The sequence below is a fragment of the Podarcis erhardii genome, assembly GCF_964252035.2.
Source record: "Podarcis erhardii genome assembly, chromosome: 4".
Lineage (NCBI taxonomy): Eukaryota > Metazoa > Chordata > Lepidosauria > Squamata > Lacertidae > Podarcis > Podarcis erhardii.
In genome coordinates this window covers 54219290-54247043 of record NC_138508.1, presented here as the reverse complement: position 1 = coordinate 54247043, position 27754 = coordinate 54219290, and the positions used below count along the sequence as shown (strand labels likewise).

General features: G+C 40.6%; 1 protein-coding gene across 9 annotated transcripts; it reads left to right on the top strand.

Moving 5' to 3' along the window:
- Positions 1-13: 13 nt before the first annotated feature.
- CRYZL1 (crystallin zeta like 1) lies at positions 14-27598 on the top strand. 9 transcript variants are annotated; one of them, XM_081858817.1, is made up of 15 exons: positions 51-155; positions 1594-1691; positions 3504-3575; positions 5294-5371; positions 7238-7310; positions 10418-10462; positions 11476-11544; positions 16400-16533; positions 18453-18564; positions 21704-21724; positions 22432-22530; positions 23653-23771; positions 24631-24736; positions 25257-25302; positions 26330-27598. In XM_081858817.1, exons 3-15 carry the CDS (start codon positions 3510-3512, stop codon positions 26427-26429), a joined length of 1068 nt encoding a protein of 355 aa, XP_081714943.1. In that variant the 5' UTR covers positions 51-155; positions 1594-1691; positions 3504-3509; the 3' UTR covers positions 26430-27598. The 9 variants fall into 9 exon arrangements, with proteins under 9 accessions (XP_081714944.1, XP_081714943.1, XP_081714948.1 ...); XM_081858820.1 differs by lacking the exon at positions 51-155 and adding an exon at positions 324-654 and having other exon boundaries at positions 1594-1685; XM_081858815.1 differs by lacking the exon at positions 51-155 and adding an exon at positions 324-654.
- Positions 27599-27754: the final 156 nt, after the last annotated feature.

The following is a 27754-nucleotide window of genomic DNA, read 5'->3' as shown; positions in this document are numbered from 1 at the left end:
ACGAGGCAGCCAACCAAGCCCTCGCCCAGCCCACAGATCCCGCCCCTCTCCCGATGACGGACGCGCCCAGCCACCATTAGGAAAGGGGAACATTCCGCCGAGTTGGTCGCCCAAAGCGCGCTCTGGGAAAGAGGAGATAAGCCCAAGGGCGCGAGGTGAGGGGAGAGCCGAGGAGGCCACGCAAGTTTCGCACGGGCCGGTAGCATTTGTGTGAACGAAGGGGAACCGAGTGAGGCTGGGTGTGACGAGAAAGAAGCACGCCTGGTGTTCCGAAAGTCATGCTTATTGAAAGGAGACCGCGGCGAAGCTGACTTGCCTCCCATCCTTATTCTGCCTCTCACACGCCTAGTACGGCTTTTTATTGCCCACTCAGTAATTGGAGAGGCGCTGCATGCTGGGACCAATGAGGCAACCCGTGCTGCAAGGCTTGCTGGGAATTGTAGTTTTAACAGGCCAGGAACTCCCGTCGATAAGCTATTAGAGCGCGCCGCTCCGGAGGGCTCCTCTCGTTTTTCCCTCGGTCCCCCGCCCCCCGTATAGAGTGACAGCCGTTTTGGCCAATTGGGATCTGCGTTTCTGCGCTGCTCCGTTCTAAGGCATTCCAAGCTAGGATTCGCCCTCCCGCGAGAATCAGAGAGAGGGGCCTAAGAAGAGGTAATGGGTTTGTCATGACAACCACCCGGGTCTCTTCTGCGGGGCAAGGGGCTGGGCACGCGAGGCAGAGGGAGCGAGCAGAGCAGCGCTGATCTTTGTGGCGCCTTCAGCCCTCGGGACCTGCAGCCGCCCTTCTTTGACCTCCCGTAGCTGTTCAGCATCCGCACTTATTTCCAGTCTTGCTAAAGAAGGGCGAGGTTCCTGAGCTCGGGAGGTTCCCTGCAGCTATTACTCATCTCATATCCTTCCCTTTAGCTGGTGGTGGGAAATCAAGAGCTTGCAATTTTGCATTTAAGAGACCCAGTAAAGTACTGGCACTGTGGTAGGGGCATCTGCTTATTTTGTTTACGCACCGGTTTATTTCGAGAACGTTATACCCTTCTCTTCAGAATAGAGCTGAAGCATAGACTAAAATGCAGTAATAGGATAAAATAATTTAAAAAGTGCAGTTTCCAAAACATGCCAGCGATTGCTAAAGCAAAACACAATGCACCAGCAACGCTTCACTTAAGGCACACTTAACGCTTCATTAAGGCACACTTAATTGGAAAGTGAGTCCCATTGAATGGAACTCAGCTGAACCTTTGAATAAATGTGCTTTGAGTAGTGTTGTGTAAAATGTCTAAAAGGCTGGCACAAATTGAAAGGACTTCACCTGGTGCTGAAAAGGCATTAAGCCCAGTGTCTGGAAAATATGCAAAAAAACAAGGCCCTACAACTGAAAAGCCTTGTTTGGCTCACAGCCCACTTCCCATCTGAGGTTAGGGGAATCCAGAGGAGTGGCTCCACAGGTAGATCTTATTGGCCAATAAAATCCAGATGGGCCTGCTTAGAATAAAATAGGATATCTGCAGAAATTTCCAACTGAGACCTAGAAATATCCTTTCATGCACAACAAATTTGTCATTTCACTTATTTAGAATTCTTGTGCTTTTATAGGGTACATTGGATAAGTAACTGAGAAGTGCTTAAGAGTGAGAGGGAAGATGAGGAGTTACAGAATTGAGGATGAATGAAATGCACAAGAAACAGTAAAGGTTTCAGACAAATAATCCTTACTAAGTGGGCCATCTTAACCGTTAGAACTAAAAACTAATAGCTCAGATTTACAAATTATATTAGGTGCTTTGTGTGACAGTGCATACATCACCTTCCATTTCCTTGTGTATACAGTGGTACCTCGCAAGACGAAAAACGCGCAAGACGAAAGAGTTTTCCGTTTTTTGAGTCGTTCCGCAAGATGAATTTCCCTATGGGCTTGCTTCGCAAGACGAAACGTCTTGCGAGTTCTTGCGAGTTTGTTTCCTTTTTCTTTAAGCCGCTAAGCCGCTAATAGCCGTGCTTCACAAGACGAAAAAACCGCAAGATGAAGAGACTCGCAGAACGGATTAATTTCGTCTTGCGAGGCACTACTATATATGCATATTTTAGATAATTAGTAGTCCCATCACAAGCTGCTCCTATCTGTAGTCTTCAAGTACCATACCATACTATCACTTCATTTTTTTCTGCATCCGTTTGTCTGCAGAGAGTTGTGGTTTTGCTTTGGACGAACTATGCTTATACAGATGGTTGGCTAGACTTGGGAACTGAATCGTACAAACTGAGCACACCTTAGAATATACTCAATGCTCTTCAGGATTTGTTCTTTTAAGAAAAAAAAAATCAGTTATGGTAGGTACTAGCCAAGCTAAGAATACTTCTGGGTAAAGGTTGTTCATTCCATTGGAATAAATTTGGTGATCGTAAAAATAAAAAGGTTTGAGTTTGTGGTAAAATTCTACATAAATGTTTTACAATTTTCAATTTCTTGTAGTGCAGTGCTATATATTTTTTCTAAGATGTATGTCCCATTGAGTACAATGAGACTTTCCCCTTGGTAAGTAAGTATAATAATGCAACCTGAAGCAACTTAGTGTTGTTCCCATTTTTCAGATGAGTGAAATGAAACAGATGGTGATTTATCCCTAAAGCTAGTAACTGAGTTTCTTTCTTAGATTTCCCAGAACTAAGCCCAGCATGCTGTAATGTAATAAACTACTCCACGGTTAAGAAGTCAATGTATATTCATGAAGTATCTTTGAATTAGGGAAGGAAATAAAAAGAAACAGATAAATGTTTTTCAAACTGTGATCAGAAGTACCTTTGAGTGACTTAGAAGTTTATCAGGGTTCGTAATTGCTGATCAAGACTTACATTGCTAAAGCAGGCTTTTCCAATAAAAATGTTGCTTGTATTGCTCAATCATAGAATCATTGTAGGGTTGGAAGGGACAACAAGGGTCATCTAGTCCAACCCCCTGTAAAGTTTTTCCCAACATGGGGCTTGAACCCACAACTCTGAGATTAGGAGTCTCATGCTCTACCCACTGAGCTATGGGGCATAATCAGAAGCATAATTTTTCTGTGGAGCTGATGTTATGAGGTGACGTATCTTTCTAATGGATAATAGTACAATATTATAACAGGAAATTTTAAAAATTCACCTCTTTTGATTTGCTCTTTCAGTTATCAGAAACAGTGGTAATAACACAGATTTTATCTGTGGTCTCTAAATTTATACAAAACATATAAAGTCTTTTATTTGAAATCTATTTAGAAACACTTGGAAGTATATAATGAAACAGTTCCTAGTGCAAGCACTTTTGGCAGAGCAACCAAACTTTCTCACCTAATTTGTTCTGGGTTTTCCCGCAATGCTCAAGAGCAGATTTGTGGGACAGGGGCATAAGGAGAGGGAGAGGAAGTTTAATTGCTAAGTTCAAAGTGCTTGTGCTAGCAGAACTGATTAGATAGATATTGGCCTAAATTCGTATTTAGGTATTTCATTTCCCGCTCTATATTTTAAAGGTCGGAATGAAAGGCTTATATTGGCAGCAGAATTCATCTGGAGAAGAGGCCACTTTTGTTTTCCTGGAAAAGGTAAGTTATTTGCTTAAAGAAATATAAGACTGCATACACATCTAAAATATGTGATGCCATAATTTGTTTTAGAATAATGACAGCTTGCCATCTCATGTGATCTTGTACAAACTGTGGCTAGTTGAAAGAAGCCAACTTCAAACTATAGTTTAAAATGTCTTGATACAGCTAAGTGTTAAGACAAACCACAGTTTTCTGTTTAAATGGCATGCTAAGCTAAAGTTAACCTAAAACAACAGCAGAAACTTCCACTCTCCTTGCACTAGCTCCAGAAGAGGAGGGAGACTTCTAGACTTATTATTGTAATTCTGAACCATGGTTTAGCATTACATCTAAATGCCATCCCATCTCAGTTGACTTATAATGGCCAACCCATGGTTTGGCCTTTGGGGTGTGCATTGGACTTGCATGCTCCACTTTCTGTCTCAAGCTTAGATTCCCTTCCTTCCTGGTGAGCATAAAACTGTATTTAGGCAGAATTAGAAGTCATACTTTGAAGTGGGTTTCCAAGTGCTGCATGCAGGTGAACTATAGTTTGAACACACCATAATTTGTCTGGTTCAGATCTAATTATAAACTATGGTCTGCCTAAATCGTGACATGATAAAGAGGACTCAGAGTGTGAGCCTGAACAACAGCCCTGGTTGTCAAACTATGGGTTGGCCGTGAGTTATGAAGAAAGACTTAGATTTGACTTAAAGCTTTTCAAAGTGGGGAAATTATACAACAAAACAAATTACCTTTTTTAACTTTGAAACATCTGAGTGCAGTAACTGGGGGTTTTTAATTTGTTTCTCAATCCAGTTAACAAAATACATGAGAAAATAGTTTCAGAACCAGAATTATTAAAACATGCATTCCACTTTTGACTGACAGAACAACCCCTATATATGTATGTGTTCATGACTGGAGCCTGAGATGGAGAAAAGAATATCAGACGAATATCACTTGTGGGGAGGGAGGGGGGTCGCGACTCGGCAGAGTCAAAGGGAATGTATGGTGCTATTACAATTTGTTGGAAAAGAATATATAAGGAAAACAATAAAAATTCACTTGGGGAAAAAAAGAAAAAAAAGAATATCAGACGTACAATCAGAATTGTAAAAGGTTTTTTTACTTATTTATAATTTACAACCCACTGTAATAATTGCATATAGTACAGCATCCCTTTTCTGGATATATTATAAGGTCACTTTTTCACTTCCTTCTCAAAGAGGAAAGTGACTTGGAAACTTTGAGTTAACTGCCTGAATCAGAAGAATTCAGCGTAAGATTTCCGTAGAATTTAGTTCATTTGTGAATGTGTTGCATTCTATGTATTGTTACTAAAGTCATTCCCTAGACGTAACTCGTACATAATCTTCTAAGTAGCTTTAAAACTTTGCAGGGTAGGATTGCAACACAGTTCATAGGAACAGAGGAAGCTGCTTTGATGAGTCATATCATTGGCCTCACTAGCTAAGTAGTGTCTACACTGATGGGCAACAGCTTTCCAGGATTTCACACGGGGGTTCAGGCCTAGCCCTACATGAAAATGCAGGGGGCTGAATCTGGGACTTCCTGTATACAAAGCTGATGCTCTACCGCTAAGCTACCTTTCTCACTGTAATCTAGGGGAAGGGAAGAACTCTATCAGCAAAATCAGTTAAGCTGAAATACCTAGTTGTGACATACTTACTTGTCCTTTTAGTGGGTGAATCATGTCAATTCAATCTTAGGATAACCTTCCTGTCACAAGAGACAACTATGTGAAAGTGCAAGTGAAAGCCTGTGCTCTAAGTCGGATTGATGATAAGGTACTTGTATTATTTTACTTCATGGAAAGTTGAACCTATGAACCTGCTCTTTGATTCAAATACATCAAAATGCTGTTAACCCATTCTGGTGGCAGTTTTGTTTGCATAAGGCAGGGATGGTGAACCTGTGACCCGCCAACTGTTGTTGGGCTCCGACTCCCATGAGCTCCAGCCAGCATGGGATGGGGGGAGTTGAGGTCCAACAACATTTGGAGGGCCACAGGTTCCCATCCCTGGCATAAGGTAACAGAGGCACCCTTATAATTAACAGCGTAACTCTCTATACATTTATTCACAATAAAGTCAACAGTGCTCAGTGAAGGTTACTTACAAGTTGTATGTTGATCCAAGTCAAAGTAACTGCTGTTTATATAAGGTCCCCCTTTTCAACTAAAGGATCACCTTTTACTGAAATCTACCTTATTCAACTATGTAAAACAGTAGTATAAATGAAGGGGGGGGATTCTAAGACCCAAATGGTTGGCTTCCTTACCAGTAAAGCATGGGTAGGCAAACTAAGGCCCGGGGGCCGGATCAGGCCCAATCGCCTTCTAAATCCGGCCCGTGGACGGTCCGGGAATCAGCGTGTTTTTACATGAGTAGAATGTGTGCTTTTATTTCAAATGCATCTCTGGGTTATTTGTGGGGCATAGGAATTCATTCTTTTTTTTCCTTTTCAAAATATAGTCTGGCCCCCCACAAGGTCTGAGGGACAGTGGACCAGCCCCCTGCTGAAAAAGTTTGCTGACCCCTGCATTACAGCCATTACTAGCTGCGGGGGGAGGGGGGGAGTCCCTGTTAGAGGAGGTCCACACGATAGGCATAGTTGACAGTGAATTGTCCTTGTTTTCTGCAAAGTTTGTGTCCCACTGCTACAAATGTTTGCTGTTGGTGTGGAGATTCTCCACATTATGAATGATAATTGCAAGGATGATCCTTGCTCTACGTGTTATGCCTTCTTCAGCTACCATGTAGAGGCTGGATCAAGCGCCATTCCCAGGACTGCATATAAATTGGCTCTAATAGAGGCTTAAGTGAATGCTATCTGCCCACACTTAAAGCTAAGCACCCCCTCGGGTACGCTGGTTAGTTCTATGGTCCCATAGTTGTAGAAATCAGTTGGACAACATGTACCCCATCGCTTCTGGGATTAGAGCTAGTGTGCTGTGCTAAGTATACAAATGCGTGCAGCATAAAGACCTGTCTTATTACATTTACCTGCCTCTTAGAACTTCTCTAGCTTACTATGTTTTTTTTAAAAAAATACATAATTTAAAAATTAAAAACGGATTTATGTTTGATTTTTCTTTTATTTGTTAGTGCAGGTTTTTTTGTTTTAGATGGATATCTGTCCTGCCCATAACATGAACTGTTTTATCTTGTATTGAAGAAGAAATAAAATAGAGAGGGGGACAAAGCAAGGAAAATCAAGGCCTTTGCCAGGTGTTACTGTCATTATGACGTGATTTATTAAAATTATTAAAAGCAAAGGATGTTGTGTGTGACATTTTCTTAGTATTTCAATAATTAGATAAATAACTAAACTAGTAAATCATTTTTTAATCATTTTTGTACATAGAAAAGACAGAAGATGGTAACTGTAAAGACCTGGGGTTCCATAGCACAGTCAAGTTAGTATTTTTCAAATGTGTAAGATTTATACTGCAATCCTAATCATGTTACTCTAAGTTCCTGTGGAACTTACTTCAAGAAAAATGTGTGTATGATTTCAGCCTTACTGGACTATACTGTATTAATCTGCCATTAAATGTTTGGTGAGAGGCCGTAATAGCATTTTACTGTACTAATATGTACTCAACATTTATTATTCTTTACAGTAGGCATTCTAACCATTATTTGACTTAGCTTTTGTCAGAAATCAAGATCAAGAAGGAGTTTCTACCTGTTGGGAGGGAAATTGCTGGTGTTGTGTTGGAGAGTGAGTATACTAATTAGTATAATGTTGCTTTTTTCTTTGGCAATGAAAAATGCCTTGTAAACATTATTTGTACTATACAACATTGAACCCCATTAATCTTCTTAACATGAAACCCAGTTCCTAACATTCTGTTACCTTCTGCTGACATTCGGTCACATTACAGTGTAGCAAAGAAACAAGCCACAGTGGGACTATGCTGATTGTTAATGGCTGGGTTTATTAGGGCCCCTTGAATTCCTGAGTGCTTCTGTTTACTTTCTTCTATATAAATATTTTGTTTGTGAATTCCTGGAAAGTATTTACACGTCTTATGGGTTCTATAACTGAGAATATGAAAATCTCACCTTATCGTTGAGGTCAAGGACCTTCATCTATGGCTTTCTGTTACATCTGAAGAGAGGCAAAGAAGTGACTTGGCACATGGCTGAGCAAAATACTTGAGTAGGCACCTACAGGCTTTGGGAGAAAGGGGACAGTGTGTTTCTGTAACTTCTCCCCATTAAAAGAAACCCAAGGCTAGAAGAATAAAACATGCAGAATCTGCAAGAGCTCTATGTTGGCTACTGTTTCTTGGTCATATGACAGAATGGGGGGGGGGGTCACAGAAATCCACACCCTAGTAATTCATCTCACAAGCAGAGAAGCTGACCTGACCTTGCTCTGCCCTCTGCAAACACAGCAAGCTCAGTGATGAATTGGGTGGCAAGGAAAGGCATTAGAGTTCCTTTTCCTGTCATCCCCTTCCATCTTGTCCATTATTAAAGACTTTTACCAAAGGACACGACAGGACTTCTTTTCCAAATGTGGTTCAAGCCCTTTTTTCTGTGAAGTGACAATGGCCTCCAGGCTCTACTGAAGCATTCCTGAACTCTGAACATCTGGAAAACCCCGGAGTCTGTTCTATGGTCTGATGCCGTTCTGCTTTATTATGGCTCAGACAGAGGTGAGAAACCATCCCTTCCAGGTGGTCTCCTAAACTGGACCCTCCTGTCAACTAAGTTTGCATTGGTTGAGGCTGGTAGAAGTTAGGAAGGAGTTGCTTCTGCATTTGGCTGTTTCTTTTCGCCCCACTCTCCTCAGACAGACCTGCCCAACCTGTGATCTACCAAGTCAAACAGAGACCACCAACCATGCCCTGATGCTTTCACAGTCCTAGATAGACAGAATATACAGGAGCTTTATCAAACTCTTGGTTCTTGTATCACATGTTGTGTAGCCCTGCTCTAAGAAATTAGGAACTAGGGATAGGATCCTGAGTGGAATGCAGATACACCCAGTTACACCTCCCTTTGGCTGATTAACAGCCAATGAATGCCCTTTTAAAATGTGTTGGGGAGGGGGACGATTATTGAGTTTTTCTTGTTTCTTATGTATTTTATGTATTTTATGTTTCTATGTTATGATCTTGCCGTGAACTGCCCTGAGATCTGCAGGTATAGGGCGGTATACAAATTTAATAATAAAATAATAATAATTGTATGGGAGTGTTGATTTGCCTGTGCTTTAGGGTCAGAAGAGCTTTTTCCCAGGTCCTGCTGGTAATGACTTCAGGTATTTTGCATTTCTCTGTGCCTTGTGATTCAGCTCATTTGAAAGAGTCACTTGGGTTTTTTCCCTTGTAAGTACCTTTCTGCCAGGGCAGCTGGTTTCTGTTTGTTGAGGAAGTTGAAAGGGAAAGCAAAGAAGGTCACATAACTCCAGAATGCATGGAAGATATTCAAAACCACATTAAAGAAGCTCAGCTAGAATATATACAACAGATCAGGAAAGGTACCACTGAGGCCAGGTGGCTAACAGTGTTTTTAAGAGTTGAGGAAGTTATTGGAGGCAAGAAAACCTAAGTCTTGAGGAGAACTAAAAGGAGCACAAACTTCGTCAAAATAAATGCAAGCAGACATTAAAAACAATTAATTGAGGAGTACGTTGCTAAGAACACTAATGGAAAGAACAAAAAAAGTAATTAAATACATTATTATTCCCAGCTAGGGAAGTAGTTGAATGACAAGGGAGTCAGAGGTGTGCTAAAGGAAAACAAGCAGACTATAGAGAAACTGAAAGTTTCCATCTGTCTTCACCATGAAAAATGTAGCACAGATTCCTATTATTAAACTAATCTTGAGCTGGAGTTAGGGTAAACGGTGAGATGGCCAAGCTTGCTGATTACATCAAGAGGTTAAGAACAAACTAGGTAAATGGGCATTAAAATGGCAATTGTGATTCACTGTAAGCAAGTGCAAAAAAACCCCAAATAAAATAAAACTGCCAACATAATAATGCCACTATGCAAATCTGTTATGCGGTCGCATTTGGAATACTGTCCTGCTCTGGTTGCTGTGCTTCAAAAAAGGATACATATGGGGCTGAAACAACTGTCCTGCATTTGGGGCTATTTAGTTTATTAAAAAAAATGTTTGTAAGGGGGACTTGACAGGTACACAAAATTATGCATGTTGCAGAGAAAGTAGAAAGACGCTTTTCTCCTCAGTACTAGAACCTCAGGTAGTTCAGTAGAGTGGAACAATGAGAAGCTCGGGGCAAACCAAAGAAAGTCCTTTTTTTTCTTCCTCCTCCATGGACACAGCAGCAGATGGTGTGGGATAGAGCTTATCTGATCACCTGGCAGCAGAGTTGCTGCTTACCTGATAGTGGGAGGGGCAAAGCAGCAGGGAGGTTAGTGCTGTTTAAACACACCTACAGGCAGGGGCAGAATTTGCACACACACACACACACACACCGACCGGTGTTTTTATTTGTATTTTATGCACCCTCGGCTCAGCACCCTGGCATTGCCAACAGAAGTACCTCATTGGCTCTAGAGGTGTGTTTTCACAGCACCAACCTCTGTGAAGCCTTGACACCCTCACCCCTATCCTGATAAGCAGCTGCAACTCTGCTGCCAGGAGATGGGGTAAGTGGCGCCACCACACCCTTCCTTCTGCTACTGCTTAACATGGACTTTCACTACCTCTTCACTGACATCTGCTTGGGGATCAGGAATGGCAGGAAGTTTGCCTTGTAAATTATTGTTTTGCAAATACAGTTTTCAAAGTATAGTAATTTCTCTTGGGTTTTTTTTATTTAAATCCCTTTATTTTCTTTTGTTCAAGCTGGAAATAAAGTGACCTTCTTTCAACCAAATGATGAGGTAGTTGGTAAGTTGCAGTTTTTTTAATCTAAGCAGTGAATACTTTTTAAGTGAAAGAGCTGCATTGGGTTAGAATAGCCTTCCTTAGCCTGGCGTTCTCCAGATGTTTTGGGCATCAGCCCCAGACAGCACAACCATATTTTTAGCTTCCCAGTAACACTGTGACACAGGTGAGGGGCTAGGCCAAGGGATGGTGACATGTCTAAGGCTAATGAGCCTTATGTCTGCATCCAGATTGTATATGTTGACATGGGGCTACATGCGAACAAATAGCAAATTAAAATAACAGAAATTTTAGATTTCTTTCATTTCTTAAATCTTAAGTCTGAATTTGCCTTTTTATGAGGATCCCCATGATGCCTTGATGTGATAAATTTGGTATTGAAGAATACATAGGAATTGTTAGCAGTAAAATCAAAACTTAGCTATATTAAGGTGATCCTTTACCTATGTGAAAATGATCCAGCAATGCAATTTGGACTTCTTTCCACCTGTATCATCTCTTTACTTCAATATTGTGAGCAGATAGTGTAACAAACTGCTAGTCTGAACATGCCCTAAGGCAGGCTTTGCTATGTACACATGAGTAAGCTTCCTGGAACTGCACATAATACACGTTCATTTCATTAATACTGAGTTCCATAACTATCACTCATTGGTCCAACACTGCACTGTCAAGTTCTTTCATAAAAGGGTCAAAGAAGAGGTGTTTGAGTCTGAGCCAATCTGTTATCACAGCAGCAGCGACACTTAGGGTAGAGCTTGCAAATTTTACAGCTTCATCCCTTCCAGCTGCATTATATAGAGGTGACAGAAGCTAAAGGTGATGTGCAGACTAATGATGAACAGCACAATCCTACATGTATCTAGTGAGAAGCAAGTCCTGTTGAATTCAGTGGGTCTTACTCCCAGGTCAGTGAGGTTAGGACTATAGCCTTCCCTTAGAAATGCAATTCTTATTTGACATGTGATATAGTATATATGTGGTTTGAGCTGAAGGGGTTTGTTTTGATTTCATAGGAATTTTACCGCTGGATTCAGAAGAGTCTGGTTTGTGTGAAGTTGTTCTAGTTCATGAACATTATTTAGGTATGTATCTTGTGTTAAGCACCACATGGAACCCAATTAGCACAACAAAAACTATTTATAAAAGTCAAATTTGTTTTATTTGTATGTATTTCAGTTTATTTGCATATAATGCTCAAGTGTCCTCAGAACTGACGCCTTAAATGCTGCACAATTTATCTCTTCTAAAGAAATTGCAGCAATACATACTTCTCAGTGAGTTAATGTTCAAATAGAAACCACAAGAGCTGACTCACCCCTTTCATTTCTCCTATGCTATTGCTCTTGTTGCTTCACTCAACTATTTTTGCTGATTTACTCTTAAATTCTAAAAGCAAGCATTTCTGAAAGCAGTGTCCAGCCCTGCTTTGAGCTTTGCATTCTTCTCAAACTTCTTCGATTATTCTAGGCCAGACATCCTGGTTTTCTTCTGGTGCAATAGTTAGAACGTGCATTTGCAAACTAAACTAAACGAAATAAATAAAAGTAGCAGGCAAATCCAAAAGGTCAAGAGCACTGGGTCGGATCCAAAGTTATCACCGTTCTGTAAAAGGTTGCATGAGCACTAGGGGAAGGGTCTACTCAACCAAGGATCTGGAGCAGCCTTGCCCAGCCTTGTGCCCCCTAGTGCCCCCATCAGCCACAGCCAGCTTGATTAATAGTCAAGGATGATGGAAGCTATAGTCCAAAATTTTGAGAGAGCACCAAATTGGAGAGAGCTAATCTAGAACTGTGTCACAGAATATTTTAAAAAAACTTATGATCCAAACTGTAATGTATCATCATAATTTATCTACAAATCTAACCTCTTGTGAGGGCATGAATAGGGGGCATGTTGTTTCAGAAACATTCCCTTTAGGAAAGATGCTATTTCAGGGGTGGGCAACCTCCAGCCCTCAAGACCATTTCCCCCACTGGTAATATTAGCTGATGGGAGGGCAGGGATTAACCCTGTGTTTGCTGCAGGGCCCTGTTCCCTGGCCTGTGGTGTCATGGAAGAATTGCAGACAATTACGAATCCTGTGGAGTTTTCCACACCCCCAGCTTTGAACTTTAATTGCTATCTGGCATCAGACAAAATCATAAGTCTGTTGTTTCTATCTTACTCAACATGACAATGATGTCATAAGCCCCAACACGCCTATAGTCTTGTAAACTTAAGTCACTCAACTAGGGGTCCAGGTGCAGATGTGCTTTGCCATGTACATTAAAAGGTTGCAGGTGCCAGATCATTGGGTCCTGGGTGGCCTTTGTGATGCAAGTTAGTTATGCATCCAGTTGTACATTTTGCAATGACTGCAGGGATCTGAGGCTGCTGCTTCTGCAGCCTTGTCTCCCTTGCTGGATTGCGATTGTGGCCTTTGCAGGAATCTTTATATTTTTGTGTAACACAAACCTTTCTGAATATTTTGTATGACTAAAGTTCAATAGCAGAACGGCATCCTTTGAAACTATAGCTATGTTCTGTAGTACTCAATACATGGTAAAAGACAACAGAAAAAGAAACATTAAAAAAATCAACTCTATGTACTTTGGCTACAACCCAGAAATTTTAACTATCATTGCTGTAAACCCACAGGGTTCGTATTTTTCCAACAGCAGGTCCCACAAGTAGGTTTTTTTTTTCAAAGTTAGGGAAATTTCAAAATTAGCATGCAGTACATTGAGGAGGGGGCTACAGTAAGGAAAACAACACTGAAATGTTTGAGTCCAGCAAGTCCTGCTGGATAACAAAGAATCTCACTATTTTGTGACGTTCTAGCCTTTCTAATACAGTTATACCTTGGAAGCCAAACAGAATCCATTCCGGAAGTCCTTTAGACTTCCAAAGCGTTCGGAAACCAAGGCGCGGCTTCCGCTTGCCTGCAGGAAGTTCCTGCAGCCAATTGGAAGCCGCAGAAGCCACGCTGGACATTTGAGTTCCAAAGAAAGTTCTCAAGCCGGAACACTCACTCCCAGGCTTGCAGGAGCCAAAACGTTAGACTCACAAGACGTTCGGCAACCAAGGTACGACTGTATAAAGGACTGCTAGCAGCTGCCTGAAAATATGTGGATTGCAAGCACTTGTGCCTTCATAGGGCTGTTCACACAGTTAAAGAAATCTTAGTTGGTTAATGAACCTTAGTCAATTGTTCAATTATATATGGATAGAAATAAATGTTGTTCAGGACATGGACCTGACTGGTGGTGGTATATTCACTATAACTAATGGAGCATTGCCCCACCAACCTCATCCTGTCCTCAGCCAAGCCCCACCTGCCTGCCTTCTTTCTGACAACCAGCCCAGAGGTTAGCTCTGCCTGGCAGCTTCCTTCTTCATCTCAGCAGGGAGGAGGATGGAAACAAAACAGGAATTTCAGGCTCTAGCTGTCACTGGCTCTGACTTCACCTCCTGCTGATCTTGCTGCCTTCTAACCGACCAGTCCCAATGGACAGCAGCCACTCCTGGAACTGACCCAGAGAAGTGGATGGCAACATCTGCATACACATAATAATGGAAGAGGCTTTGTCCTCTCTGTTACAGAAGAGACTCAAAGAATAAAACTAAACAAAACCCAAGCTTCCACTGATGAAACATAAGGAGGCTGATCAGATTAAGTCTCTCTACACCTGGCATGTCCAAAGTCAAAGTCCCCAAAGTTGTTACTTTGGGGTAAAATCATAATAAAACCTTAACAACTTCAATCCTAAAAAAAGGTTAACAACTTTGGTCGGCCCTTTGGTCAGCCCTCAAGGCCCTTCACTTCATCAAATCTAGCCCTCTTTGAAAATGTTTGGACACCATTGTCTACACCCTTTGAGAAGGTTCAGAAATGAATTCTGCCCCAAACGAAGAAGTTTAAACCACCATTAGCAAATCCCTTCTAAATTTTGGTCTGATGTATGGCATAAAAGTTTCAAAGCTGTCTGGCGTGGTGTTTACATAGACAGCTAGAATAATATCTGGATAAATTATATTATATTCAGGTTTTTGTGTGTGTTTTCTGTGGCCTTCCAGAAATGCAAGTTCTGTTCTTAATAGATGTTATGGTAATTAATTTTCCTCAACTTACTTATGTCATGTAATTGTGCTATCAAGATTCAGGTTTTCAAATAATTTGGATTTGTATTGATTTTTTAAGCTTACTTTGAAAAACATTGAAGTGGCAGAGAGAAGGGAATATTGGAAAAAGAAAGCAGTAGTTACTTAGAGTATTCCAGAAAAGGCAGGCCTGTGTAACACTTGCCAGTATAAATTTGACTCTGACCCAACACACACAAAATCAGGTGTGGAGTTAAGAGCTCCCAAATTACTTAACCATCTAAACCAGTGGTGGCCAAACTTGGCCCTCCAGTTGGACTACAACTCCCATCATCCCTCGCTAACAGGACCAGTGGTCAGGGATAATGGGAGTTGTAATCCCAAAACATCTGGAGGGCTGAGTTTGTCTATACCTGTCATAAGATGTGCAAATGTTCATTGTAATTTTAAGAATCTCCTTGCGCGTTTCACATTGATTTTGAATATCCCAAGACTCTGGGCAGAATTTAGTGTTATGCTTTTCTATGTAAGTCAGATAAAATGATCCCCTTCTCTTCCTGCTGTTCTGAGAGGTTCTCCCAACCTAGAGCCAATTTATTTGGGGGCACAGCGCGGGGGAAGCCCCATTGTGTGAGCAGAAGTCCTTGTTCTTCCATTGAATGAATGAATTTATTATTTCGGTCACAGACCAGTTCCACCCCACGTACAATATCAAGGAAGTCATAAAACACGATAGGGATACATTTGAATTTGCAATAAAGTATTACAGGGACAATACAGATATAGCAACAGTTAAAAAATATATAAATTAAAACTAGTCACTAAAATATCTTTTAAGGCCTTAATGATTATGATAGCACAGCTTGTTCCCTAAGTTTTATGGCAATCGCACAGAATTTAGCTACCCTTAACGTGATCTCAGGATCCTTGTCCTCTACCAGGGATTTTAGACATCACAGTTTGGATTCATTTGGAGATTTTTGCATAGCAGGGGTAATAAATACCGAGCGTATATCCCCGTAGAAACAGCAGTGTAACAAGGCATGAGAGACAGCTTCTACCTCCATCAAGCCGCAGGGGCAGACTCGTTCTGCGTATGGTTTACCTTTGAATCTGCCCTGCAGTAAGACAGATGGCAGCCTTGTGCTTCCATTGATGAGGCTCTTTGAGTGAATCCTGCCCTGTGTTCCCCACTTAATACCTTGCCCTATGTCTTTTTTAAGTAACCAAGCAGGCTAATAAATAGCCTATCTTTCCAGACCTCACCTTAACAAAATAAAGTTCTGGTTTTTCCCTTTCCCTGTTTTTATTGTTTTATACAGTACTTTCCACTGGTTTGGAACAGCTTTAGAACCCTGAAGCTGGTCTTAGGAGCCTCATTTTTCAAAGTGATATTATTCCCAAGCATAATCTGTCATAGCACTTAAAAATATGTATATATCAAAAAAAAAAGTATTTTTTTAAATGTACAGTAATTACTTGAATCAACCCAATGTTTATATTCTGACTTTTATTTCTTTCACTGAGAAACAAGACATAATGCTATAAAAATACGGTGACACTTTAAAACATAAAGCTAATAGATTTGTTAAAAATGTTGCAAGCTTATATGACTGGGTTGAGGAAACCCATGCTGTCTTTTCTATCTCTGCAATATGTTTCTTTTAATTTTGATCTTTGGGGAGGAAGGAGAACACTGACCACCATTTTTTGTAATAGTCTGTTAGGTTAAACAACAAATTTAAGGTTCTGTTTCAAAAGTAGGCAGTCGCCAGCCCTGCTTTTTAAAATCTCTTGTCTGCTTCTTGCTCCCTTCCTCCTCCCTTTCCCCCCTCCCCCCCCCGCATTATGAAACAGCACATAAGCCAGAAAAGGTCTCCTGGCTTGAAGCAGCAGGTACCATTCGTGATGGTCTTCGTGCATATACAGCTCTACATTACCTCTCTTACGCCACTCCAGGAAAAACTGTTCTGGTGATGGATGGAGCAAGTGTAGGTACAAGAAACTACTTCAGAAACAATTATATCTTTTCTTAAACTCCTATTCAGTATATACTTGTCTTCATAGAATCACAGAGTTGGAAGAGACCACAAGGGCCATCGATTCCAACCCCCCGCCAAGCAGGAAACACCATCAGAGCACTCCTGACATATGGTTGTCAAGCCTCTGCTTAAAGACCTCCAAAGAAGGAGACTCCACCACACTCCTTGGCAGCAAATTCCACTGTCAAACAGCTCTTACTGTCAGGAAGTTCTTCCTAATGTTTAGGTGGAATCTTCTTTCTTGTAGTTTGGATCCATTGCTCCGTGTCCGCTTCTCTGGAGCAGCAGAAAACAGTCTTGTTGGAATGGACTTGAAAAGTCTTATAGCCTGTGCTCTTTCTGATAAATCAGGAACCCATGGTCTCATCGTTCCCCACAAGGCCATTTCCCCCCAAACCACCCTCACCTGTCATTCAGCTCATGTCACCAAATCAGCTGATGGGTACCAGGGTGGGGCTCAGTTATACTTTGGCTGAACTCACCTGTTCCTTACTGGGCTCAAAGCCAAAGTAGATAGATGATCCTGCCTTGGGAGGGTTTAAAATCCTGCTGAATTTGGCTGTACAAGCCTGTCCGCTGTTGGGAACTGCACCGGCAGACCCCCCCCCTTTTTTTTTTTGCAGGCGTCGTCAGCAAAAGAGACTCTTCTGCTTGCAACCAAAAGGCAAGCTTCTTTCTCCCCTCCCTAACACCTGATGGGAAGGGAAGAAAGAAGGCTTTACCAGCCCTATGCTTGGCACTTTGGGGATCCCACTATGAGGAAAGACTGAAGGAACTAGAGAAGAGAATAGCAACATATGCCTGGAGAACTATTGTATACTAAAAGGAAAGACTTGCCCTACACTGCTCCAGAGGGCGGAACTAGATTTATTGGCTTTAAGTTATGGGAAGGTAGATTTCAGCTGAACGTCAGAAGAATCTTTTGACTGTAAGAGCAGTTTGACAATGGAACCAGTTCTCTAAAGGGGTAGTAGGCTCTCTCTCCCTGGAAGTCTTCAAGCAGAGGCTAAAGAGTTGGAGATGCTGCAACTCTGGATTTTCTGCACTGAGTAAGGGTTGGAGCAGACCCTATCCAGCTCTGTGATTCTTCTTGCTAACTGCTATTGCTGAGGTCATCAGTGGTGGAAGGAGAGGCGGCAGCAGCCATGCATCCACCTGTAGCACCTGCATCCAGGTCTAGCTGAGAAACCCCCTTCCCCAGAAGCTATTTGCAGTATATTTTATGAAAGGCTGATTAAAAAATGTGATGTGTGCTTCCATTTGCCCTGGAAGCCCTCAAGGCAAGGCTATGTAAAGTGTTCAAAAAAGAAACTCACGCATCTATCTGCATGCAACATGGCCTATCCTGCTCTCTGCTGGAGTACTGGCTGCCATAGTAACAGATTTCCGGACCTGAAGTTTGGTCAATGAATGACAACATTTAAAATGTCCATACTTTCCAAGTTATCCCTGTATCTTAGACTACATGTACAGCATACCAGACTTATTGCTGATATGGTGTTTTTTTCCAAGCATTCTAAAGTATTTCCCCATTGAATGAAATGTGTTCGAAACAACATTTTCAGGCTTTCCAAATATTCGGCGATGAGGTGTGTGAACCTAAAGATATGCTTCCAATCTCACCAGGAGCAATAGAGCTATTGGGGCAGGGACTTCATCTGATTGCAGCTCATAGTTAAGGTCCTAAGGGGTGGGTGTGTGTATATAAGTTCACCAATACACAAACAATTTTTAAACATATGTACTTGTTCCTTCCATTTGGTGTTAAAAGTTGTAGGCGGGTGTAATAGTTCTGTATTTTAGTTCACCGGTACCAAGGCAATATCTTTAAACATATGCACATGCTCCATATATTTCTCCTCCTGCAGCCATTTGGTACAATCGCTATTCAGCTAGCACAACACAGAGGAGCCAAAGTCATTTCTACTATATATAGTCTTGAAGACAAGCAGTATCTTGAGAGGCTTACGCCATCTGTGGGTGAGTTACATTGTTTGGTTCTAGCTGCGTGAGAGAGCTAATTCAGAACACATGTTTTTATTTTGAAATGTTTGTCTGCATTTCACGAGTGCTAACTGGCTTGGGACCCAGGTACGTGAAGGAGTGAACATATACATTCTTATCAGCCTACCCAAACTTTAAAGTGATCTGTGAGTGCTCTTCTCTAAATGCCTCCTGCATCAGAGACGAGACGAGACTGATGGCAATAAGGGAAAGAGTTTTCTTGGCCTTTGTGCCCTGGTTACAGAATTTCCTCCCCAATGTTGGCAACATTATCATGTAGATACCAGGTAGAAACATTTTTTCCCCAGCCAGGTATTTTAAGTACTGTACTTGAGCTTTATCTGCAGTTTTTATTTGTTGTCTGTTTTAGTGTGCTGCTGTTTTGAATGTTGTGTTTATTGATGTACATTCCCCAGTTGATGGATAAAATAAATGGCAAATATTTAGAACTGAGATGAAGTCTTTGTTGGTGAAACTTAATGCAGCTGACTGTTGACATTCCTATTCCTTTTGTGGGGGGGGGGGGAGATTGGGCTGCAGTAAGCTCTGTCATCTGACCTAGCAAGCTACATGCAGCCTACCATCTATATATGGCTGCCCACCAGGGCTCAGCAAGGCTCCTCTTTGGTTCTGTACCTGTAACTGCAAAAATATTGGGTGGAGAGATGTCAAAATATATCAGGCCATAGTACATGGCTGATGAGTTACTTTCAGTTTAGTGGGTCACAAGTCAGGCAGACCCGGACTTATAAGCGCCTGCAAACTCCTGTTATATATAGATGGATACCAAACATTCAGCTTTGTAAAATTTACAAGCCTCTTATTAAACGCTGAAATGTCTACTTCAATACCTGAGCCCAAAATTGTTCACATCCCTCAAAGTATTACAATAATCAGACCTACAAATTATTGAGGATTATTTTAAAATGCAGGCGACTTTCTTTTTTCCACAGCCTTTGATTTATTTTTAATCTTATTTACTTTCCCTCTTGGCCATCCAAAAATAAGTAGGGCAGCAGCTGTTAGGCTGAATAGAACACTAACTACAGCCACCGCTGACTTGTGAACACATGTAAACATTTTCCTTATTATCCCGGCTTGTTTACATATTGTGAGCTCAGGGAATGACATGAAAAGATAGATGTGCTCTGCATGCCTTGCTTCTGTGGGAGAAACAGTTTTCTGAAGTATCTGGCAAGCATATCGGCTCTCCTCAGGGGTGCAAGGATAAATTCATGGACAGGACCACACAGTTATCTCTCATGTAAGCGCCGTGTTGGAATGGCATGCATGGTGGGTGAAGCTTGGTCTTGGACTTCAGAGTGGAGGGCTTTAGCAGCCTGCAGTATCCTCCCACAGATGAGCTGCAAAGAGAGGGGAGGCAAGCAGAATTTGGACAAAACAATGTCTTGCACAGATGGATCATGGCATAATTAAGAAATCTATTTTAATGGTAAGCAGCTGCAAAGTGTTCTCCATTAGTACCTCCCTCTGCTAATGTCAACTTTGCTATTATAGGGTGCCAGATGTCCTTTTTAAAACACATACCGCTTCCATTAAAAACTTACATTTCATTGTAAAATATTGCAGCCCCATATAAGTAATGAATAAGTGTTTTCTACCTTCAATTCTTGCTTTGAAAAACCAGTCTCTGTAGAACTCCACAGTTTCTCCTTTTCCCTTCTAATTTTGAAATGTTGTTCCACAGTTGGTTTGATATCTGATATTGTGTCTATTGCAGAAAAGTAAATGGCAGATACCTGCTTGAGCAGCTTCTAGATACTGCTATATAATGTGTGGAATCTAGTTTGAGGGTAGCTCTTCTTGCTGCTTAAAATTCCCTGGAAGTGTGACAAAAGTCTCCATTATGCAGCATCAGTATAATAAAACAGAAGTGCTAATTGCTAGTTAATATGACTTCCAAAGCCAAGCAGCCTACACTTCTGAACCATGTTAAAAATGGTCTATACATGAAATTAACCATGAAGGATTGGACTTGAAATTGGAACAGGATATTGTAAACTATTTACTACACAGGCCTTGTATATTGAAGCAGAGCATATCAGCTAGTGCTTTGTAAGCACAAGGAGGTTTAAACATGGAACACATTGACCCAAATAACAGCTTTCCAACATTTTGCTGAATGCAGCTTGAAATGTTTTCTATCAAGTCTTTAAGCGATTCCTGATAGCTTGAGAATAAGCTCTTATTTTGGCACAGTCAAATCAGTGTATTATATAGTTTCTTTTCTAATGTATTTGTATAATTTTTGCAGTACAAAATATTTTAACAGAAGTGCTTCAAACTCAAAACAAGCAAAGGGCCTTAACTTCACACAGAGAACTTGCTTAGAGGCTTGAACATTTCTACTTAAAACTTGCTACCAGTTTGGAATATGGGAGCAGTGAATCGCTTTTAGAAAATACCCCAATGCATTCCACTGAGCAAAATGTAAGACTGGAATCATAATTAATTTAAAATAAAGTAATTGTTTTTATTATACTGTGCTGTTAAAATTGTAATGATATGTAGCTGGCCTAGTAGCAGATCACCCCTCCTTTGAACAGGAGTGGCAGAAGGCATCCACTGGCTTTCTGGTGAATAAAGACCAGAATGCTGTGGTATCCATGCACTGAAAGACTGTTAGGAGCTGAGGAAGAAGACGACTCCATTCAGCCCATGTGATCCCTTTCCTGTAGGCCAGCAGGAGCTCCACAGTGTTTAAGAAAATGCATTGTATTTAAATATTTAGAGTACAGTGGTGCCCCGCAAGACGAATGCCTCGCAAGATGAAAAACCCGCTAGACGAAAGGGTTTTCCGTTTTTCGAGGCGCTTCGCAAGACGAATTTCCCTATGGGCTTGCTTCGCAAGATGAAAACGTCTTGCGAGTTTTTTTCCTCCCCCCCCCTTTTGCTAAGCCGCTAATAGCCGCTAAGCCGCTAATAGCCACTAAGCCGCTAATAGCGCTAATCCGCTAATAGGGGTGCTTCGCAAGACAAAAAAACTGCAAGACGAAGAGACTCGCGGAACGGATTATTTTCGTCTCGCGAGGCACCACTGTATTTCTTACCATTTCATATGTTCCCGTTCTCATTTTGGTATTTTGCTTTACAGGTGTCAAGCAACCATTAGTAGGTGAGTATAAGAAAGAACCTTGCCATTTTTAATCACAATCTTCATTATATTCAAGTATTTCTTATGCTGCATGAAAGAAAATCCAGATTGTTTGTTTCACCACATGGGGAGGGGAAGCTGCCTGCCTTGTCCTCAGCAAGCCTTGTTCATTGGGGCCCTGATTCTGCCTCGAAGCAGGTGGGAAACACAGGGTGTGGTGGTTGGTCCCTAGCAGTCCTTCATGGTGGCTCATGAACAAGCAACCGTTTAGTTTCCTGGGCTGGGTTCACATGTTCAAGCAAACCATATTTAAGCTAATCAAATCATAATTTAGGATTATGTCTGAACAAAGCCTGAATGTTGATGATAGAAATGTTCATGTTCTGCAGAGTTTAAATATTTCCTTTGCTTTTGCTTCTTACCAATGAGTCCCTGGTCTTAAATCCCAGTTCTGTGCAAGTTCACTGAGCTGTCTGTAAAACCCACTGTGGTTATTAGAATTACTTTTGCAGCTAGTACTAGGATTGCAACCTACGTCTTTGACAAGTGTTTTCTTTTGAATTCTGCACACTTCTACATTCTCTGTAAATATTGTTGAGGAAAAATAACTGTTTTGTTCTCGTGTTATTCTACATAATGGTTTCTGTATAAGTCTGAAGAATACTAAGTATATGCTGGTCTCTCCCCCGCCCCTAAAATATTGTAATTTACCTTGCCATCCCATCTAGCTCGTATTATAGATGAAACCAATGGAACATGTGACCTGACAGAAAGCTGTTTGGAGGAGACAGGCGGATTAGGAGTCGATATCATCCTTGACGCAGGAGGTCTGTAACTGCTACAAAACTCTTTACTCTTTACTGATGCAGTAAAATATTTACCAACAGTTCCATAGTATTTTATTAATTTTAAAACTTTGTATCATCAAAAACATAGCCAGTTTTATACAGTGCTGTTGTATACTATAGTGTCAGTGGCTCTATAGTTAGTATGTGAGGCACTGTCTGTTAAAATCATGAAAAAAAATTAGTATGGAATTTGGTACAGAAGACCTATTGATGCTGGTGAAGCAGTTAATTGCATATAAAGTCCCCTGGAGAAGCAAATGAGAAATTTCTGCAGTACTAAAATCCATATATTGTTTATTAGGATAGGTTTTCTGTAGTCATAATCAAAATATTTACATATTTTCTGTTTTTCTACCTTTTTCTTTAATGTTTATGTTATATATATTGTGTTGGTGTGTAATAACACACATAACTTAATTCTTAACAAAAATGCGGTACAATCCACTCTGAGTACACCTTTCCTTGCAGAATTTACCCAGCAGCAGATCGACAGCATAGTCCTATGACAGTGTCACCTACGTGATAGTTAAAAATGTACCCAAGATTCAGGCACTTACAGGCTGTAGTTTTCTGTACACTTTCCTTTCAAAGAGTATTTTGGATGAATGAATACCCCCAACATTCCAACAATCTTTTATTTGAGGTTTGGTTTTTTTAACCTCAATCAATGTAGCATGTTGGGATGAAAATAATTCCAGGGAAACTGATCGGCTTTTTAAAAAAATGGTCCAAGGAAGGAGACTTAAAGCTGTATGTGTAGGTTGACCATGCAACCACTCACCTGTCTTCTGCACTGATTTATGCACTTGACCCTGCCATCAAACATTCACAGGAGACATAGTGAAACTAATTAATGGAACCTTTTCCTCAGTGTATGCTGTGCCCAGAATTCTGAGTAAAGAAAGTCATTTTAAAATAGACCAGAAAAGCGAGGATGTATATTGATAGATTAGAAACATGAAACATTTTTATTGAAGCTTTTCTTGGGTTATAAAAGTACAGACATCGTCTCTACTGTATTTTCAGATCATAAAGTCTTTTTTACAGTTCAACACAGTTAAATGTGACTCTTAATTACTTAGCTCCTTTGCTTCTTTTTAGTGAGATTATACAGTAAAGAAAATGAAGTAACTTCACAACAATTGCTGCCGCACAAACATGACATTATTTCATTGCTCAGTGTTGGAGGCCATTGGGTTACCATGGAAGAAAATCTCCAGGTGAGAAGAAAATCTGAAATTAGCATGTATAAAAATATGCTGCCCTTGATGACTGATAATCATAAGCCTGTAAAAACTAAGTTACTATTAAGGCTGCAGTCCTATGTACCTGGGAGTAAGTCTGGTTGAACACAAAGTGACCTATTTCCAGGTAAACTTGCATAGAACTGTGGTGCAACACTTTAATATCTATAGGGGGGTAAAGAGGACCCCTGACCATTAGGTCCAGTAGTGGCCGACTCTGGGGTTTTGGCCCTCATCTTGCTTTATTGGCCGAGGGAGCCAACGTACAGCTTCCGGGTCATGTGGTCAGCATGACTAAGCCGCTTCTGGCAAACCAGAGCAGCGCACGGAAACGCCGTTTACCTTCCCGCTGGAGCGGTACCTATTTATCTACTTGCACTTTGACGTGCTTTCGAACTGCTAGGTTGGCAGGAGCTGGGACCGAGCAACGGGAGCTCACCCCATCGCGGCAATTCGAACCGCCAACCTTCTGATCAGCAAGTCCTAGGCTCTGTGGTGTAACCCACAGCACCACCCGCGTCCTCCAAGTGCCGCATTACTTGACAGTAATAATTTAGCACATTTCATAATTAAAATAAAATGAAATTGCTACTATAGTGTGAATCAAACACTGGAGCACTAAAAGGTAAACTGTCTTTGTCTCAGAATGACTACTTGTTCTGTGCCTTCCAGGTCATTAATGTTTGTAAAACAAGAAGCCAATTTCATATATGTTGAAAATCACTTGCACTGCCTGTTACCAGGAAAATTATGTCAACCAATAATTAATGTGCTTTGGTTGTGCCATTTTTGTTTTGGCAAATGTAGCTTAACTGTTTTTCATATTTTAAAAAAGTTGGATCCTCCAGATAGTCGTTGCCTTTTCCTCAAAGGTGCTACAGTCTCTTTCCTGAATGATGAGGTGTGGAATTTGTCAAATATGCAACAAGGGAAATACTTATATATCCTTTTTATGCTTATATTTTAAATTGATAAGTAACTGGTTTGTTTTAAAGAGAGTGGGGGGAAATGCAACATATATTGCATATATTGGAACTCAGTACAGCTAAGGGATCTTTACTGCTGACTGTCATAGTACTGGAAATATCATGATATGGGGAATTTAATTGCCATTTCGAGTGTGATACATATGGGTTTCTTTTCTGCTATTTTAGAATAAACATATAATTTTAGATTTTAGATTGTAAACCTAGGGATATGGACTGTTGTCTTTAAGCTGTGCAGAGTGCTTAGTAAACCTGGATAGATTATAAATCACATTAATGCTTTAAAACACTACCAGGCATTTCTACCCAGATTTGCAGGGTCTATATGGTGAAGCCAATCTCACAAATTAAAAGATCTGCATCTCAGTCCTAGCCATGTTTCCTCAAAACAGATTTGTTGGGATTTGCTAGTGTGTTTAGTAACCCACTCCAGTCACACGTGTACACACAGTTTTTCTTAACAATTCTCTTATACGCATTCTAGAAGATGTAATGGAGAAGCTATCCAGTGGTGTTTTCAGGTAAGTCGGGTGTGCTACAGTGAAATGGAAGCTTAAAAACTAATCTAAGTATTATAAGTTATGAAGCTCCACATAATTAAAATGCTGCTGGAGACCTACTTTGTGGCTGTAGTTATTGATCCAGAACTCCCAAGAGTCCTGAAGCCAGTTCCATGAGCCCAATAGGTTTCAGACTGACTTTTCTCTAAAAGCGAGCCCTGGATTCTGCATGAGAAACTGCTTTTCTAATGGAAGGCAGCTTCAGAAGCTATGCGTTATAATACAGTAACATAGGGATTAGCTGTTGATTAAAAATAAATAAATACCAGAGCCACTAAGTCACTGCAAGCTCCTTTAATGACTCTAAACAGCCCTTGGTATGCCACCCATTAATATCAAATACTTGGGCAAAATTCTTATTTTTATTTTCAATTAGCCATCTTAGGAAATGACTTGGAGAAAGCCCTCTTCCCTGCAATCCTAATTGTTCTAATACAATCTGCCCGTTAGCCTGTACATTAAATAAACCCAGTTTGGACCAGACTTACTCTGCAGGTGCGTAATACTTATCTACAATCCAAGTGCATATTCATAATAACCACTGTGAACTGCAGCTAAATAAAAGTCTTTGTTCTTGTATGAATAAGCTACTAAAGGCATTCCTTCCAACAGTTAATATTCTTCTAATGGTTACTACAAAGTTTATTTTTCCTTTGTCTGCTATGATTGCAGTAGAGTTTTTGGAAGCAGAAGGGCAGGAGCTGGAAGACTTGTTCTCAAAAGCAATATAAAATGGCACATCTTTAAAACTGCTAGTAAAAGCTATTTTGAAATGCCTGCAGTACATTAAACATCTGCTTCCTATGGGGGAAGCTGTTTTCTCTGCCCTTTGTTCCAGGAATCCTAGCCAACCTATAACACTTGCAGTGTGTTTGAGCTGTAAAGTTTGCATTACTAAAAAGTAAAGTCTATGGCAATTGTCCTGAATTGTGTACTTTTTTCTTTTGAGCATACATTAAGACACTTCTGAGGTATTATTCTCTTTTAGGCCTCATTTGGATGATCCAGTCCCATTATATGAAGCCAAAGTTTCTATGGAAATGGTTCAGAAGAACGAAGCAAGAAAAAGACAAGTTATCCAGCTCTGAAGCACAGATTCTTAGCTTTTAAGTGAAGTGTAGATTTGTTGACTTTGTCTCAATTGCCTACTTATAAAGGATTGGTCAATGAGTTTCAACTAATGTTTTAATTACTGTTTGAATATTCTTTACAAGTTCTGGGGGAGAAATTAGAGCTTTGATTTTTTCCCCCCATTACCATGTCTAAAAGAGTATTTCTGTTAGCAATTGAAAGTTTGCTCATATTTGTGGCCCTCAAACACGCCGTCCATCCATTCCGCCCCCCCGCCCCCCGGTCACTCCTGTGCTTAGCAGACAACACTTTCCTTTTGTCTGCTCAGTTTTATGCATTTTGCTGTGCTTTGTTTTACTTGGACCATCTATACACTATGGGGGTGGAAAGGTGTCCCTGGAACACACTTGTAACATTGGCAAGATTCTGAATGTGCTTTCTCAATCTGACCTTATTTTTATGGCGACTTTGCTATGTTTTTTATTTAGCCTTTCCATCTAGAAAACACAGGATCTATCAGCACCTATAGATGACATGCATTGCCAAGGGTCTTTTTATACAAGCAGCATTCTGTGGAATAAGTGTACATTTGTTAGGCATTTGTTTTGCACAATCCACATTTCTGTCTTTAAGACAGCACTACAGTGGGTAGGATACTGCATTTACTAAGAACCTAAGCGCAATATGTGCACTTGGAGAAAATGCAGTATAGGCTTTCATACAGCACATACTCTGTTATTGCAATTCCTTGATGAAGTGTTGTTTTTGTGACTGTCACATGTACTTACTGGGTATATTCTGGGTTGTAATTTGTAATCAATACTCATGTAAATAATTGATTTACCATTGTTAAATGTTCAAATTGTATATGGCAGAATAGACCTTAGTCACAGTCATTAATTTCAGTGGGTCTACTCTGAGTAAAAGCCAGCTATTCTGCTTTTTTTCCTTTTATAAATTTAGCCTTGTGTTATATATAGTTCATGCATATAGCCCAGTCTACAAAAGAGGGATGGAAAGGCAAACAGGGCTATTCCCATCACCTGCCACACCATAATGGGATATGCTCTGCTGCTGTGGGATAGTGGTCACACTTTGGCTCCTCGTCTAAGACTGTCCTCTGTTCTTCTCCTCAATATTGTTTAATTTGTCCCTTCACTGCTAATAAAAGATGGTTGCATTCTCAGATATGCCGCAATTGCAAGAAGATTTATGGAAGCAAGTCCTATTAAAATCAATGAATTCAGCCCCTGCATAAACAGTAGGACTGTGTGAAACTTTGTACCACACATACCCTATGGAAAGCTGATATTGTAGTAGATATGTGTGGTAAAAAATTTCC